The sequence below is a fragment of the Balaenoptera borealis genome (assembly GCF_965194805.1).
Source record: "Balaenoptera borealis genome assembly, chromosome: 11".
Lineage (NCBI taxonomy): Eukaryota > Metazoa > Chordata > Mammalia > Artiodactyla > Balaenopteridae > Balaenoptera > Balaenoptera borealis.
Window position 1 is genome coordinate 11,953,237 of NC_138868.1, and position 18,058 is coordinate 11,971,294.

Sequence of the window (18,058 nt, forward strand, 5' to 3'; positions counted from 1 at the left end):
CTGAGGATCTATTAAATATATAGCACTATGCTAGGTCACATGGAAGCCAGATAAAATATAAAATATGGTCTCAATTCTCCAGGGTGATAATAATTTGAGATTTGGGCTGAACTCAGCACTGGTCATCTGGTAGGTATAAACTCCTTGGAACAGGATGTTCAAATGACCTTGATTAGGTAACTTCCTATTTCTCAGAAAATTATTTTGAACACTGAAAATGTTGATAAAGGGTTTAATACTGGCTCTTACTATGACAAACATACCCCAGACCTTCCATTGACCGGGTATCCCAAGTGGAGAGACAGTTTCAGTTGGACTAATTATCTTGTAACAGGGGAGGAGATCAGCAATCACTACACCACCTTCTTCTGGGAGATGGAATTTATGAGACAAGACCCTTGATAGCAAAGTAATTTACTTCTGCCGTGGTTTTTAATTTAGGAAGGTTACTGAAGTCTCAGTCCAACTGGGTAGTCTCTCCAGGCTCATGGTCCTCGTTTCTCTATCCATCAGAGTGGTCAGGTATCACCTGCTAGGTCCTGTCTTTTATGAATGTAACCAAGAATACTGGCTCAGGAAACTCCTCTCCCTTCTCATGCTAAAGGTAAGGGAAAGTCTTTTTCTACCTCCTTGTAGATTTGCAACATACCAGGCACTTGCTGATGCTGGCTAGAAAATCACGTAATGGCTTTACAAGTATATACTTCAGGATTTCAGAACTAGTTCAGCACATGACTTAACAGAGTTTCTCTGAATTCACTTGGAAAGCTTATTCTTCTGTTTAAAATGATAATCACTAATCTCAGTCCAAGAAATATTGGGGGAATGACTAATATACATTTAAGGTTTAAGGATTTGTAAAAATCTTTTCCTCACAAGGTACCTCATTTAATCCCCTGCTATGAAGCTGCTATTATTATCATCCCCTTGAAAGATTTAAAGGAGAGAAGAATTAGCATTTATTATGCAATTTAAAAGGTTTCATACACCAAGCCAAGAGTTCTAAATACTTTATCTCATCACAACTCCATTAGGTAAGTATTATTATTTACATCTTTTAAACATGAGAAAAGAGAAATTAATATAAGATGATCTGCCCAGACGAGAATAATAGATTGAGATTCTACTGCAGGTCTGGTATTGCTAAATCCAGTAACCTGTTTTTGCACGGTGCTAACTAGACAATTGGAAAGCTGCTCCAGCCTACACTTTCTGTATTTCCAGAATGCACATAGACAACGTTTCTCATGACACTTTTGCCAACTACAGATGCTCTTGCTGAAGAAGTAAGAAGGAAGATGAGAATGTAATGTGGGGTGTGACTTGGAGGCCCTGAGATGGGTGTGGATTAATGAATAGATGCCAGCCTGGGGCAGACTTCTGGGGATGATGCCAAAGTGCTGTTATCTTGCCTCTGTCCTTTGCAATATATTTACTGTCAAACTGGAATAGCAAGTTGACAATATGTTGATATAATACACTTCACTCTCTTTGAACCACAAAATTCACTATTTTGTCTGTCCACAATATGAACTCCACTACTCTACCTACGTCTCTTAATTTCTATTTTTTCAGATCTAAGATTAAATATTACTTCCTCTAGGAAGCCTTTTAAGAAACCCTTAATCACAGCTATGCAAGAGCCCCAGGTTGCACAATCTTATAACACACTGTTTTTCTTTACAACACTTAGTGACAGTTTTAATTATATGGATATACATGGCATATATATATATATATATATATATATATATATATATATATATATAAAACATGTAATATGTAAATATATAATATATTTTTATATATGTACATGCCAGATTCTTCAACAGTGTCTGTCTCTCTCATTAAGATATATAACCACTTGGACACAATTGTGCCATTTTGATCACCATTGTATATGGGCTTGGCACTTAATTAATAAAAAAAAATGTGAGTGACTGTAGGAAGGATACATTAAGATGTGGAGTCACAGACTGAGGATTTTTTTTAAATGTCAGTCTCAACAGATCAAAGCTATGGACCAATGTTAAAGAAGTGATGAAGGATGTTCTGCTTTTCTGAATGAAAAAAAAAAATGTTTAGAGTTTTAGCATCCAGAGAGTTACATATCAGTCCAAGTCTTTCCATGGTCTTTCCTAGTCATCCCTAAACTCACAGAAAGGATGCTTAGTTCTTCAACAGCTTATGATCACATATTTTCCCATACCACCACAAGCCAGGAGGAGGCCGATGATAAAACTCCCTGATTGGATATGGATAGAGAAACCAAGAGTTGGGAGGGCTTTGCCTTCTGAAGCTTATGCCTGACACTGTCAGTCTCAGGCCTATGGCAGCTCTTTGCCCATGGGCATAGGGTTTGGTTTTTTTTCTTCATTTTCCATCATATCACTAGCTTTTCAGTGTTACATTCGTATATCCCTGAGTCAATACCTCAGGAGGCATTGTGTGTAAATAAATATATGAATGAATGAATAAATGAATAACTTCCTGCTCTTAACAACCCCTGCTCTCAAGAATTCCTCGACACTTTCTTGTGAGTTTACTGAAACAATTTAATTTTCATTCCACTTCTATTGAAAATAGCTTGGAATTCCACAAACTTCCTCTGCCTCTTTTCCTCAAAAAATTCTTATATAATTTAGACCAACTTTTGGAAGTTAGAATATAAGTTGTAGATATTTACATGAAAAAACTTAGTAAAAGGGGATGAAAAAGGAGAATTAGTTCTAATTCTTCTAGTTTTTAACTCCAGCCCTGATTTAGATCATAGCTCAAAGTATGAACCAATTTACCATCAGTCTGATTCTTTATTCTTTCTTTGTAACTCGACATAGAAAAGCTGTTAACTCAATGACCTGGGAAAATCGCTCAGTGTTAACAGAATTTGTGTTCCTGGCCTATCCCTCCCACCCAGAGCTGCGTGTCTTGTCCTTCCTTGGGATCAGCCTGGTTTATACATTGTTCGTCATTGGGAATGTCCTCATTTTGGTGGCCATCCAGACAGAAGCCTGCCTACACAAACCCATGTACTAGTTCCTGAGCAGCCTCTTGGGAGTAGAAATATGCTACACGGCTGTGGTGGTGCCCCACATCCTGGCAACATCCTACAGTCAGCGAAAACCGTCCCCCTCCTGGGCTGTGCCACTCAGTTTTTCTCACTGGATCTGGCAGTGCCGATCGCTTCCTCTTGGCTATCATGGCCTATGACCGGTATCTTGCCATTTGCCACCCCTTGCGATACCCTCTCATCCTGACTTTAACTCTTTGTGTCCGCTTGGTTGCGGCCTCTGTGGTCATTGGCTTATTCCTGTCCTTACAGCTAGTGGTCTTCATCTTCTCTCTGCCGTTCTGCCCGGCTCGGAATATAGAGCACTTCTTTTGTGACGCACAGCCAGTGATGCGTCTCGTTTCTGCCAATAGCCTCTTCCGTGGGCAGTCAGCGCTGGTGGCAACCACACTAGCCATAGCTGTGCCTTTCTTCTTTATCACCACCTCCTACGCCTTCACTGTGGCCGCCGTGCTAAGGATTCGCTCAGCAGCTGGCCGCCACCGGGCCTTCTCCACCTGCTCCTCCCGCCCCACTGTGGTCCTGCTGCAGCATGGCTGCTGTACCTTCATGTACCGGTGCCCCAGCTCCAGCTACTACCCCAAACGAGATCAGTTCGTCTCCCTGGTGTACACATTGTGAACCCCAGTTCTCAACCCATTTGTCTACACCCTGAGGACCAGTGGGATGAAGGGGGCCATAGGGGGAGTTCTTACCCGGAATTGCCTCTTCCAGAAAAGCTAGGGGAGGGTATGACCTCTCAGGCAAGGGTTTGGTTGCAGCTTGCGCAAATTCTCATGCAACTAGAATTTCTCTCAGTGGATGTTAAAACTTACCTTAAAAATGGTATAAATGATGTGGATACTATTTAGCTATGTGTGCCAGAGATCTTTAACATGTTTCCACCATTTGACTCAATAATTTCTCTTCTAGAAAAGAATTAACAGATGAGCATAATACAATAGAAAGTGGCAAGTCTAAGACTGTGCCTCAGGTATCAGCTGGAAACAGATGGTTAATACAACAGTGTTTAACTGAAAAAAATTATAAAGGGACTATATTCAGAACTATGAGTAAGGGAAACAATAATTTGTGTCAAGGCACTTACATACTAGCAATAGCAGGAAGACGTTTTGACCCCCAGACCTCAGAGGCATAAGAGGGTACGGTATTATCAGAGACAAAAGAGAACTAGATTTATCAAGATAAAACTCTTGGTTGGAACTATGTTGGAACTATGGCTTTGAAAAAAAGCAACTATTGATAGAACTATGACAGTGCAAGGAGAAAGTGGGAGATAAATACCCCAACCTCTCTCTGCTTGTGCCCTCCCATCTCTTGCCTGTTTCCCATTGGCCAAACCCAACTGGAAGCAAGAGGGCAGAGGAGACTGAGTATTTCAGCTCTCAGAAGTTAGCCTTTTGGAATGGGAAAGGACAGAAAAGGACTCTGAGAGTTAGGGGCAAACAGAATAATCAGGAAAAAATTGTTTATTATAGCATTTTATGTAAAAATGAAAATATGTTAATAATTATGTGCTTTCTTCACAATAAAGTATTAGATAAACAATTATTGTATGAAAGAGTATTATGCAGCCTTAAATTTATGTTTTCAAATACTAGTTATTAGTGATAGGTAACATGAATTAAGTACTTACTGTGCACTATAAATTATACATATGCATATATATTCTCTTAATCTTCAAAAAGCGTATGAAGACTGTTATTATCCTATTTCCAATGAGGGAACTGAGAGTTTAAGTACTTGGTGTAAGGTTATGCAGCTAATATGTGATGGAATTAGAATTTGTAATTTGAACCCAGGGATTCCAGATTCAGAGTCAATGTTTATTTGTATTTCCCTGGCAAAATGATGATGAGTACCTTTTATTGACTATTTGGATATCCTCTTTCGTGAAGTAATACATTAAGCATCTGCCAATTTTAAGTGGCTTTTTATCTATTTATTAGTTTATTACACATTCTGGATATAATTCCTTTGTCAGATATATTTATTGTTAATATTTTCTTCCTAATTTTGACTTTCCCTTTCATTGATTTTTTTTTTCAACATCTTTATTGGAGTATAATTGCTCTACAATGGTGCATTAGCTTCTGTTGTATAACAAAGTGAATCAGCCATACGTATACACATAACCCCATATCCCCGCTCTCTTGCGTCTCCCTCCCAAACTCCCTACTCCACCCCTCTAGGTGGTCACAAAGCACCGAGCTGATCTCCCTGTGCTATGCAGCTGCTTCCCACCAGCCATTTGTCCATTTCTTTCAGGTTGTCCATTTTATTGGCATATAGTTTCTTGTAGTAATCTCTCATGATCCTTTGTATTTCTGCAGTGTCAGTTGTTATGTCTCCTTTTTCATTTCTAATTCTATTGATTTGAGTCTCCTCCCTTTTTTTCTTGATGAGTCTGGCTAATTGTTTGTCAATTTTGTTTGTTCTCAAAGAACCAGCTTTTAGTTTTATTGATCTTTGCTCTTGTTTTCTTCATTTCTTTTTCATTTATTTCTGATCTGATCTTTATGATTTCTTTCCTTCTGCTAACTTGGGGGGTTTTTTTGTTCTTTTTTCTCTAATTGCTTTAGGTGTAAAGCTATGTTGTTTTTTTGAGAAGTTTCTTGTTTCTTGAGGTAGGATTGTATTGCTATAAACCTCTCTCTTAGAACTGCTTTTGCTGCATCCCGTAGGTTTTGGGTCATCGTGTTTTCATTGTCATTTGTTTCTAGGTATTTTTTGATTTCCTCTTTGATTTCTTCAGTGATCTCTTGGTTATTTAGTAGTGTATTGTTTAACCTCCATGTGTTTTTATATTTTACTCTTTTTTTCCTGTAATTGTTATCTAGTCTTATATCGTTGTGGTCGGAAACGATACTTGATATGATTTCCATTTTCTTAAATTTACCAAGGCTTGATATGTGACCCAAGGTATGATCTATCCTGGAGAATGTTCTATGAGCACTTGAGAAGAAAGTGTATTCTGTTGTTTTTGGATCGAATGTCCTATAAATATCAATTAAGTCCAGCTTGTTTAATGCGTCATTTAAAGCTTGTGTTTCCTTATTTATTTTCATTTTGGATGATCTGTCCATTGGTGAAAGTGAGGTGTTAAAGTCCCCTACTCTTATTGTGTTACTGTGATTTCCACTTTTATGGCTGTTAGCCTTTGCCTTATGTATTGAGGTGCTCCTATATTGGGTACATAAATATTTACAATTGTTATATCTTCTTATAGCTGAGGTGAGAAGAAGGTTTTTTGGAAGTTCAGAGAAGGAGTACCTATCACTAGAGTTGGGGAAAGATGAGGATCAAGGAAAGCTTTCTAGGGGAGATGACACCTGAACTGAGCTCTGAAGGAGAAGATGTAGCTAAGGAGCAGAAGGAGAAGAGTGTCCAAGGAGGAAGGAATAGATAATGCCAAGTCCCCAGAGCAAGAGGGACCATGGGAAGGAACTGAAAGTGGTTCAGTAGATCTGGGGCAGAAAGTGCAATAAGGAGAATGGAAAAAGAACACCTACTAGAAGTCAGGCAGAACACTTGATTCATCTTACTGTTAATTCTCACAATAACTCTGTAGGGTAACTATATCATACCCTTTGTAGCTAAAAATCTGAGATTCATAGAGATTAAGTAACTTTGTCCATGGTTCTAAAACTATTAAATGTCAGATCCAGAACCCACACTCTTATTGAGAGATCAAATGTCTCTTAATTATCTTGATCTTGGTAATCATTTCAAAATGTATATGTAGATATCAAATCATCATATTGTATAACTTAAATATATACAATTACATTTGTCAATTTTTCCTCAATAAAGCTGGTGGTGGGGGGAACTAAAAAAAAAGTTATAATTAACTTGGGAATGGCACAGTGGTCACATTAGGGGAAATCGTTTGGAACAGGAGAAGTTTTAAAGAGTTTTCAAATTGTTCTACAAAAGATGTTGCTTCTCTTGTGAGCACAGTATCAGACTGAGCTTGGGCATGTTTTTCAGCATCACTGTCAGAATCATACTGTGTCCTTTCTGCATGGATGTTTGCACTCTCTTAAATAAGTTACATAGCCTTTGTTGTAGATGAAACGTGAGATAGACTCAAGGCATGTATGTACACTTTACACTCTGGTAACTAATCAAATAGAACGTAGATTCTGGCCCCAGATATGCTCATAACTAGCCATATGCCTCTGAATAAGGCTGAATCTCAGTAGACCTTGGTTTTTGCATGTAGGATATATGTGGGACTAGGTGCCTCTTAAGTTCCCTTACAGTTCCCAGGTATAGAGATTCAACTTTATATATGCTTTATAAATGAGCACACATTTGACCTATGACTGGGCTTTGCTATGGTTTCATGGGTCCCTGACATTTTCACAAGTGCTTTGGTTTTATATGCACAGTGTTTGTGGATTAGCAGCAAGCATACCTTACACCTTGTAATACTGCTTCATCAGTCATTGAGGATAACAGTTAACTAGATGAGTTTCCCAACATTATCAAACTAATTGTTTCAACAAGCATATCAATAGTTTAACTGTTGTGCTTTCCACCATCCATTAATCAAGTGAATCTACCCGATCAAAGCCCTCCTTTTTTGCATGCAGCAGACAAATATAGGCAAAATAACCATTGGACTGAGAAAGCCCCAATCTATGTAGGGCTAAAGCAATGGCAGCATAACTGGGTTATAGAAGGTGCCACTGGATATTGGCTTTGAAAGGAAGTTTAAAGGACATGAGATTTAACTACAAAATAATTCAATCTAGTTCAAATCAAATTAATTGTGATAGAGATATACTGGTGAACAAGACAGGCATTCTTGTCCTTGTGGTGCTTAAAAATAGCCCCGATTGAAATGTTTATCAAAATGGCATTGCCAGGAGTTGAGTGTTCCACAAGGAAGGAATGTGGGCACCCAGAAATAAAGTGAATTCTGTGAGTAGCAAAGATAACAGGGTTGCAAGATTCTCTGAAAAGAGTTTTGGGAAGAGTAGTAGAAGACTGAGAAGAATAAATGCAGCTTTATGGATTTACATGGATTGTTAAGTAATAAAGAAATGAAGTTTTGAATGCCTCTTGAAATACAATAGGATGATAAAGATTCAAATGTATTTACACAGAGCTCTTTTGGACGTGAAATAAAGAGCTGGCACCAGGATGATGTCTATCAAGAACTTTTTTAGATCCAATCAACCCCTCACACATAAGCCAGATGAAAATGTTGAAATGGTCAGATTTTTCATTTGTGCCAATGGAGAGATTACTTTAAGGTCAGTGGCCAAAACAGATGAATTGGAATGACAAAATCAATTACTTATGGTTGAAAACTTGAACATGAGGAAAATTTTCACAAAGATTTTGCCACGCATCTTGAATGGTACACCTAATAGCACTGATAATATTTATTCTTTTTTAAAAAAATTAATTTATTTATTTATTTATTTATGGCTGTGTTGGGTCTTCGTTTCTGTGCGAGGGCTTTCTCTAGTTGTGGCAAGCGGGGGCCACTCTTCATCGCGGTGCGCGGGCCTCTCACTATCGCGGCCTCTCTTGTTGCGGAGCACAGGCTCCAGATGCGCAGGCTCAGTAATTGTGGCTCACGGGCTTAGTTGCTCCGCGGCATGTGGGATCCTCCCAGACCAGGGCTCGTACCCGTGTCCCCTGCATTGGCAGGCAGATTCTCAACCACTGCACCACCAGGGAAGCCCCGATAATATTTATTCTTACATTTCAAAAAAAAGCTGAAGATAAACATATGTTTCTACTCACAACAATGTTATCTTCACCAACTCCTGTTCTGATCAAACTCTATAGTGCAAAATGGGGCCACCTGGTTAATTTACTATATTTTATCTCACCGTACCTCAAATATTTTGCTATTAAGTAATAAAAAGCAAATGCATTCTCCAAGTGTGAACATACGTCACAACTAATGATATTCAAGAAAATGTGCAGTCTTTTAAAATAACCCCCAGAGGCAATCCTAAAATGGTTTGAAAGAAACACCATTAGAGTAAGTGCAAAACCTTTGAAAGTGACCATTGAAAGGGAAAACCCTCATATGTAAGTACAAAATTTGATGCATTTTATTTTTTAATAGATTATAGCCTCACCTTGAATATATGTGCTAGTTTTTTTCCCTTGAAATTGCCCTAGTATAACTTGTCCTGGCAGACATCAGGCTCCAATACTATATATCTTCCATTATCCACAGATTAAGTATGTTTTGCAGCAAATCTTGCTCATTTGATATTCAAGTCTTAATAAGATAGATTCTTTTTTAAATGTTTTCCTGAGCCAAAAGGTCTATCTTACTTGGCTTTGATGGTATATAATCACATTATTTTACTGAAATGTCTCATCCATTTTATTTTATTCTTCTTCCTTTTCTCTTTTACTCTTCTTCTGATTTTCAAGGTTTAGCAGTGCAACTGCAAGGCCTGGGAGGATACAACTCTAGAGGATCCTCACTGTCTACTCTGGAAAAGATAAGAACTGAAGGGTAAATATCCAAGGGAAACTCACCATCATGAGAAAAGAGAAAGGAAGGCAGTTGTGTTCACTGGACACCTGTTATGTCCAGTGTTATATCCAGGCACATTTTATATTTGAAACATTTAATTTTCATAAAGTCCTCATAATGCTCCATATTCACATCTCCAATCACACATTAGTGAATCAAGGCTCATCAAGTAACATAATTAAGTAAAAATTAAATTAGCAAATAAGGGTAGTTTTCACACCCAGATCTAATTGACTACAAAAATCCATGCGATTAACACTCTACCATTCTTCCTTCCCAACATTATGTTAAAATAACAAAAGACAAAGGAAAATTTTAAATGTATTATATGATTGCAAAATTGGGTATATTCATTGTAAAATTTGTAAATATAGAAATTTGTAAAATTTGTAAATATAGAAGCCATAAACTAAAATCCCACCAACCTGGTATACTCATTGTTAACATTTTAAGGTATGTTCTTTTATTTTTTATGAACAGAAATAATTATTTTTTAAATGGAATCATGATTTAACACTTGTTTATAATCTGTTTTTGCATGAGCTTCCCAATCTTACTAAGTATTTTTCTGCAACATCATTTTCAAATGACTGCAGTGTTCCATCACATGGATAGACCACAGTGAATTTAAGCATTTTCTCATTATTGATATTTACAATTTTTCACCATTATATTGAAAACTTTAATGAACACTCCTGTCAACAATTTTATGCACATACACATGGTTAGTTTCTAAAAAATTCCTTAATACATTTTTGCTGAATCAAAATGAATGCATTTCTTCAAGTCTTTTATTGTATATTATCAGATTGCACTCCACACATCTTTATAGCACTTTATACTTCCAGTAGCAATATTTGGGAATATATTCCTCTTCGCAACTTTCACAACCAGGTATTATCTTTCTTCTAAAACTGTTGGTTTCTAAGCAGAAAATAGTATCCAATTTTATTTAAATTTATATTTATTTGAATAATAATGAAATTGAATTTTTATATTTTTGTTTGCCTTTGAATTCTTCTTTTTTGAATTGCCTGTTTTTCTGATGATGATTTTTTTCTGGGTTATAAAATTTCATTTTCTATTCAGTTTGCTTATTGTACTTTTGACACACAAAATTTTTAAATTTTTATTCTGTCAAAATATCAATACTTTTATGTTCTCTGCTCATTTGGTTTTAAGTCACTTGGTTGTACTCTGAGATCTGAAAAATATTTATCTACACTATCTTCTAGTTTTCTTCCACTTTTTAAAATATTTGAATGTCAGGACTTCCCTGACGGTCCAGTGGTTAAGACTCTGTGCTTCCAATGCAGGCGGCACGGGTTCAATCTCTGATCAGGGAAATAAGACCCCACATGCTGCGTGGCCAAAAGAATGAAAAATAAATTAAAAAATAAAAATATTGGAATTTTAATGTAATAAAATTACATCATTACAAAAATGAATCCAAATGGTCTAATTAGGCTTGGGTGAAATTCAACTGACTTATAGACATACAATTCAATTTGTGGTTGTAGGAATGTTCAAACATATCAGAGAATAAGCCATAGGTCTTTTGTGTTCAGTACTTCATGGTCATAATCTAGTATATTGTACAGAGGGGATGAGGAGCATTGGTTACTCTGACACATCAGTTAAGTAAGAATTAGTTGAGACTCCCTACTACGTTCCGTTTGGAACTAACCACCATAATGAATATCTTATTCATCTCAATTTTTCAGTTTGTTCTGTGATGTTTTAAATTAAACAATCAAATCTTCTGCATCCTTTTTCTGTCTTCTTGCATTGGCTATGTCATAAAACACAATGCTAAATAAAAGTGATGCTAGCCATTTTATGTCAATATATGTAAACTTGGTTGAATTTTTTCTAATGTAAATGTGAGACTCCTTTAATAAAACATAAACCTCACTTAAACTTATTTTCAGAAGTGAAAAATTTACTTTTCTCAGCTTATGTTAAGCTATTTTATCTTACATGTTTGTTCACATTTTCCTTTGTTTTCAGCTTTTTTCTCTCTGCACAATATTTACTTTTTTAAATTGGTATATTTACTTTTTAAAATCAGGTCGTTTGGAGTGGATATGCTGTGTGTATATTCTGCTGATGATTATTATTCAGAATTACATGTTTGAATAGAGATTTCTCTAATTAGTCACATCTACATGAAATAGCTCTTGAATCCTTCCTTCCATAGATTGAGGAAATTAGTATACTTTCATTTCTCCCATCCTTCCCCACCAATTTCCCAGTTGTATAATTTGTGGTTTTAAATATGCATAGCTATTTTAATGTTTTTGCATTTTATATTATGTATGTTTTCAATAATTATTCTTAGAAGTTTTTTGCTTTTAACAATATTTGCATTAACCATTTAGTGTTAAATATATATTTTACTCTTTGATTTCTCAAATCAGGTTTTTATATTACAACTTCCTCAATCTTGAATTATATGTTCTAATTAATCACCCAGCAACCCAGAGTTTTTGTTGAGGAATTGTTTTAATTGTATTTAGAATGGTATGCAAGCATTTTATCACGCTTCACTTTATTGTGCTTCACAGATCTTGCATCTTTTTTTTTTTTTCACAAATTGAAGGTTTGTGGCAACCTTGTATCAAGCAAGTCTTTCGGCACCATTTTTCCAACAACATTTGCTCACTTCATGCTTCTGCGTCACATTTTGGTAATTCTTGTAATATTTCAAACCTTTTCATTATCGTTATATTTTTTACAATGATCTGTGATCAGTGATCTTTGATGTCACTATTGCAAATCTGAGGCTCAGATAATTGTTAGCATTTTTTAGCAACAAAGCATTTTTTAATTAAGGTATGCCCATTTTTTAGACATAATGCTATTGCACACTTAATAGACTATAATATGGTGTAAACACAACTTTATATACACTTGGAAACCAAAAACGTTGTAACTTGCTTTATCACAATATTCATTTTCTTTCTGTGGTCTGGAACTGAGCCCACATCTCCGAGGTATGCCTGTGTTTCCTGAACCCTTGTTAATCTGAGAAAATCTTTCTGTTGCTTTTTTAAATTTATTTATTTATTTATTTATTTATTTATTTATTTATTGGCTGTGTTGGGTCTTCGTTTCTGTGCGAGGGCTTTCTCTAGTTGTGGCAAGCGGCGGCCACTCTTCATCGCGGTGCGCGGGCCTCTCACTATCGCGGCCTCTCTTGTTGCAGAGCACAGGCTCCAGACGCGCAGGCTCAGTAATTGTGGCTCACGGGCCTAGTTGCTCCGCGGCATGTGGGATCTTCCCAGACCAGGGCTCGAACCCGTGTCCCCTGCATTGGCAGGCAGATTCTCAACCACTGCGCCACCAGGGAAGCCCCTTTCTGTTGCTTTTGAGCATATATCGCTAAACCTGGGTATAGTATTCTTTCACAAGAATTTGTTTTTCTTAAAACTCTGTAGACATTGCTCTATTGTCTCATGGGGTTTTGTATTGAAAATAAAACTGTAGTCCAAACTGTAGAAAGTGCTTACTTGACAGGTATTTTCCCCTTCCCAGATGCTCATAAAACTCTTACTCACCTGATTGTTTTAATGCCTATTTGAATTCTGCTATTGTATTTTTAGTTTTCTTATTGTCTTTTCTTCCCTCAAGCAGCGCCACTTCATTTTTACCTGATTCCTTTACAGGTTCCTTTCATCTGAATCTGTCCAAGTCTTAAAAGTTTAGGTTCATGGTTGGAAACTTTTTTTAAATACTCAAATAAGAGGAAATAGATAAAGAATATATATCAGAAAGGATTGGAATAAAAGGTGTTTGCCTAGTTTTATATGGACTCAAAACTGGATGAAAAGTGAAAAATTCATGAATAAATTATAGTATAGCCATAAAAAATGGGATACCATAAAGCAATGGAAAGAACAGTCTTGCTATACAAAACAGCAAAAATAACTTTGCAGACATAATGTTGAAGCCAATTACAATAAAGTACACACTTTCTTATTACATATATAAATTGAAGCTTAAACTAATCTTCAGTGATAAAAGTCAAGAGAGTAGTTATCTTTGTGAAGGATAAGGACTGAGAGAAGACATAAAGAATGCTTGTAGTTTACTGGAATTGTTCTATTTCTTAATCTTGGTAGTGTTTATATTGGTATATTTACTGTGTAAAAAACAGATCAAACTGTACACTTAGAATTTGTAAAGTTCTCTGTATGTATGCTATATTTCAAAAAGAATGTTTACCAAAAAAGTAAACATCACGTCCACTTATCTAATTTTGAAACTATCTACAGCTAGATCGGCCCTCCCTATCCGTGTGTTCTGCATCCGTGGGTTCAACCAATCAACAATAGAAAATATCTGAAAAAAAAAATTTCCAGAAAGTTCCAAAAAGCAAAACTTGAATTTGCCAGGCACCAGCAACTATTTACATAGCATTTACATTGTATTAGGTATTATGAGTAATCTAGAGAGTATGTAAAGTAAACGGGAAGATGTGTGTAGGTTATAGGCAAATACTATCCAATTTTATAAAAGCGACTTGAGCATTCATGGATTTTGATATCCAAGGAGGTCCTGGAAGCAATCCCCCATGGATAACAAAGTAAAATTGTATGCAACTCTTTAGTTTAATTAAATACAAGCAAAGAGTTAGCGTTTGTCAATTGGATTTTAAATACCAGAGTTAAAAAAAAGAAAAAGTTTCTCCGGGAACATCTGGCGACATCTCTGTCACCAGAAACTTTTACAGATTAGAATCTATCCCGTTCATGAAGATTTTCAAGGAATAAGATACCATGCCCTCTATTGTGATTTCATTCCCAAACATGGAGATTGGAAACGGTATACTAAATAGGTAATTCCAAATCAAAAATCAAATTTTAAATGCCTGATTCTACTCAGGCAATTAAGTAACTCAGTAAAGGAAGGTTCAGCACTTTCTGCTCTTCTTTTGCAGGAGACAAGTGTGCTAGAAGCCCTGTCCTCAACCAATCCGGCCCCACTGAGTTTGTGTTTCGAGTCTTCACCACCGTCCTGGAATGCCAGGCCCTCCTCTTCATCCTCTTCCGCCTCCTCTACTTGATGATCCTTTGCGGCAATACAGCCATCATCTGGGCAGTGTAAGCACACAGCGCCCTCCGCACCCCTATGTATTTCTTCCGGTCCAATCTGTCTTTCCTGGAAATCTGCTACACCTCTGTTGTGGTGCCTTTGATGCTTTCCAACATTCTGGAGGCCCGGAAGCCCATTCCCTTAGCTACTCGTGGGACCCAAATGTTCCTTTACGTCACGCTTGGCAGCACTGACTGTTTTCTCTTGGCAGTCACGGCCTATGACCGCTATGTGGCCATCTGCCACCCACTTCACGACCGCTCATCATGACCCAGAAGCCGTGCATCCAAATGGTGGTCTGTGCCGTGGGCCTGGCCCTCTTCCTCCCCCTGCAGCTCACCTCCTTAATCTTCCCCCTGCCCTTCTGCGGGCACCGCCGGGAAATCAACCACTTCCTGCGTGATGTGCCGCCGGTCCTGCGGCTGGCCTGCGCGGACACCCGCTTGCACCAGGCTGTCCTCTATGTCGTGAGCCTCCTCGTTCGGACCGTCCCCTTCGTCCTCATTTCTGTCTCCTGTGTGTTCATCACCTCCGCCATCCTGCGCATCCGTTCTGCTGAGGGCCGCCACCCAGCCTTCTCCGCCTGCTTCTCCCACCTCACCGTGGTCTTGCTGCAGTATGGCTGCTGCAGCCTGGTCTACCTAGGTCCACGGTCCAGCACCCCAGAGGACGAGGATCGCCCTGGTCTACACTTCTGTCACCCCCTTACTCAACCCCCTGATTTACACTCTGCGGAACAAGGACGTCAAAGGCGTTCTGAGGAATGCCGTCATCAGTAAAGCAGCTTCTGATACCAACTGAAGGCTTAGGGGGACTGGGGTGGGTGTCTGTCGCTTGAGATGATAATGACAAATATAGCATTATAATACTTACTGTCCCACACTTTGCAGTTAATATGTTTTGTTTTGTTTTGGGTTTTTTGTTGTTGTTGTTTTTGTTTGTTTGTTTGCTTGCTATACTTGTCCCATGTCTACAATCTATACTCATTTTCCTGAAGCGCTTCGAATAAGATTTGAAAATTTGGACAAAACTTTCAATGAAGGAGCTCTAGGCTGCTAGTCCGACTTAAAGATCACAGCTCACCCATGGCAATTGTTCTGTCAACACCCACCCCCCCCAAACATGCTGTGAATGAAAGTTGATACCTTTAGACCTTTAGACATCCTGCCTCCTGAGGAGACAATGATTTCAATTTATCCCATGAAGCATGCATTAAGTAGGGGCTATCCATAAAAACCTGTATTTTACTTAAAGAAATATATTTTATTATTATTTCGGAAATGAACGTATGGCAAGCAATAGCTTATTTAATGCATCAACTTCCTTCATTCCATCCATCCCGCGTGGTCACCTTCATTTTCTTTCATTCTGCCATGGCAGGATATGGTCAGGAATTAGCATTCATTGACTAAGCACCTACTAGGTGCTAGCCATGTTAGAGTACGGAACTGCATCTGGATGATGCCAGGACTGCCGGCGTGTGCTCTCTGTTCTGGTGGCTTTCACGTCGTCTTTGCTGTTCCTCCTTCCTCACTGCCTCCTGTGTCTTCATAACGGCTGCTGCTCAGATCCACGCAGCGGGTGGCATTACTGTTTCTCCCACCTCAGCAAGGTCTAGCTGCCACATGTGCCCCAACTACAGGTAAACAGTCAAGTAGAATTGGCTCCCTCTCTGGTTTTCACACCTGACTTCATGCTGCCCAACCTTCTTATTTACACCCTGAGGAAAAATGAGGTGAAGAGGGCTCCCAGTACAGTTCTTTTTTTTTTTTTTTGCACTTCTCAAAATTTTTTTAAAACATACAGGGAAAAACCTGATTATTTTATGAAGAATGTGGTTTCTCAGTAAGAAAACAGAATCTTCTGAGTAATCCTTAACTTCAGTGGGAGAAACCCATTATTTCTTGTTTTTTTAATTTTTATTTATTTATTTCTTAATTTTTAAATGTTATTTATTTTTTTATACAGCAGGTTCTTATTAGTCATCAATTTTATACACATCAGTGTATACATGTCAATCCCAATCGCCCAATTCAGCACACCACCATCCCCACCCCCCCACCCCCGCGGCTTTCCCACCTTGGTGTCCATACATTTGTTCTCTACTTCTGTGTCTCAACTTCTGCCCTGCAAACCAGTTCATCTGTACCACTTTTCTAGGTTCCACATACATGCGTTAATATACGATATTTGTTTTTCTCTTTCTCACTTGCTTCACTCTGTATGACAGTCTCTAGGCCCATCCACGTCTCAAAAAATGACTCAATTTCATTCCTTTTTATGGCTGAGTAACATTCCACTGTATATATGTACCACATCTTCTTTATCCATTCATCTGTTGATGGGCATTTAGGTTGCTTCCATGACCTGGCTATTGTAAATAGTGCTGCAATGAACATTGGGGTGCATGTGTCTTTTTGAATTATGATTTTCTCTGGGTATATGCCCAGTAGTGGGATTGCTGATCATATGGTAATTCTATTTTTAGTTTTTTAAGGAACCTCCATACTGTTCTCCATAGTGGCTGTATCAATTTACATTCCCACCAACAGTGCAAGAGGGTTCCCTTTTCTCCACACCCTCTCCAGCATTTGTTGTTTGTAGATGTTCTGATGATGCCCATTCTAACTGGTGTGAGGTGATACCTCATTGTAGTTTTGATTTGCATTTCTCTAATAATTAGTGATGTTGACCAGCTTTTCATGGGCATGTTGGCCATCTGTATGTCTTCTTTGGAGAAATGTCTATTTAGGTCTTCTGCCCATTTTTGGATTGGGTTGTTTGTTTCTTTAATATTGAGCTGCATGAGCTGTTTATATATTTTGGAGATTAATCCTTTGTCCATTGATTCCTTTGCAAATATTTTCTCCCATTCTGAGGGTTGTTTTTTGTTCTTGTTTATGGTTTTCTTTGCTGTGCAAAAGCTTTTAACTTTCATTAGGTCCCATTTGTTTATTTTTGTTTTTATTTCCATTACTCTAGGAGGTGGATCAAAAAATATCTTGCTGTGATTTATGTCAAAGAGTGTTCTTCCTATGTTTTCCTCTAAGAGTTTTATAGTGTCCAGTCTTACATTTAGTTCTCGAATCCATTTTGAGTTTATTTTTGTGTATGGTGTTAGGGAGTGTTCTAATTTCATTCTTTTACATGTAGCTGTCCAGTTTTCCCAGCACCACTTATTGAAGAGACTGTCTTTTCTCCATTGTATATCCTTGCCTCCTTTGTCATAGATCAGTTGACCATAGGTGTGTGGGTTTATCTCTGAGCTTTCTATCTTGTTCCATTGATGTATGTTTCTGTTTTTATGCCAGTACCATATTGTCTTGATTACTGTAGCTTTGTAATATAGTCTGAAGTCAGGGAGTCTGATTCCT

General features: G+C 37.8%; 1 protein-coding gene and 1 pseudogene across 2 annotated transcripts in view; both read left to right on the forward strand.

Annotated features, from left to right (window-relative positions):
- LOC309605840 overlaps nt 1-16,889 on the forward strand; it is a 37,975-nt pseudogene extending 21,086 nt beyond the window's left edge. The window contains exon 2 of the transcript in view: nt 14,490-16,889. The product of the transcript in view is annotated as an uncharacterized misc_RNA (transcript). The remainder of the gene's footprint in view (nt 1-14,489) is intronic.
- On the forward strand, nt 1,747-14,489 carry OR10W1 (olfactory receptor family 10 subfamily W member 1). The gene is given in 5 exon segments (XM_082341238.1): nt 1,747-3,033; nt 3,037-3,106; nt 3,109-3,150; nt 3,153-3,688; nt 3,692-14,489. Coding segments are annotated over 5 exon segments (1,002 nt in total). The 5' UTR covers nt 1,747-2,781; the 3' UTR covers nt 3,794-14,489.
- Nucleotides 16,890-18,058: the final 1,169 nt, after the last annotated feature.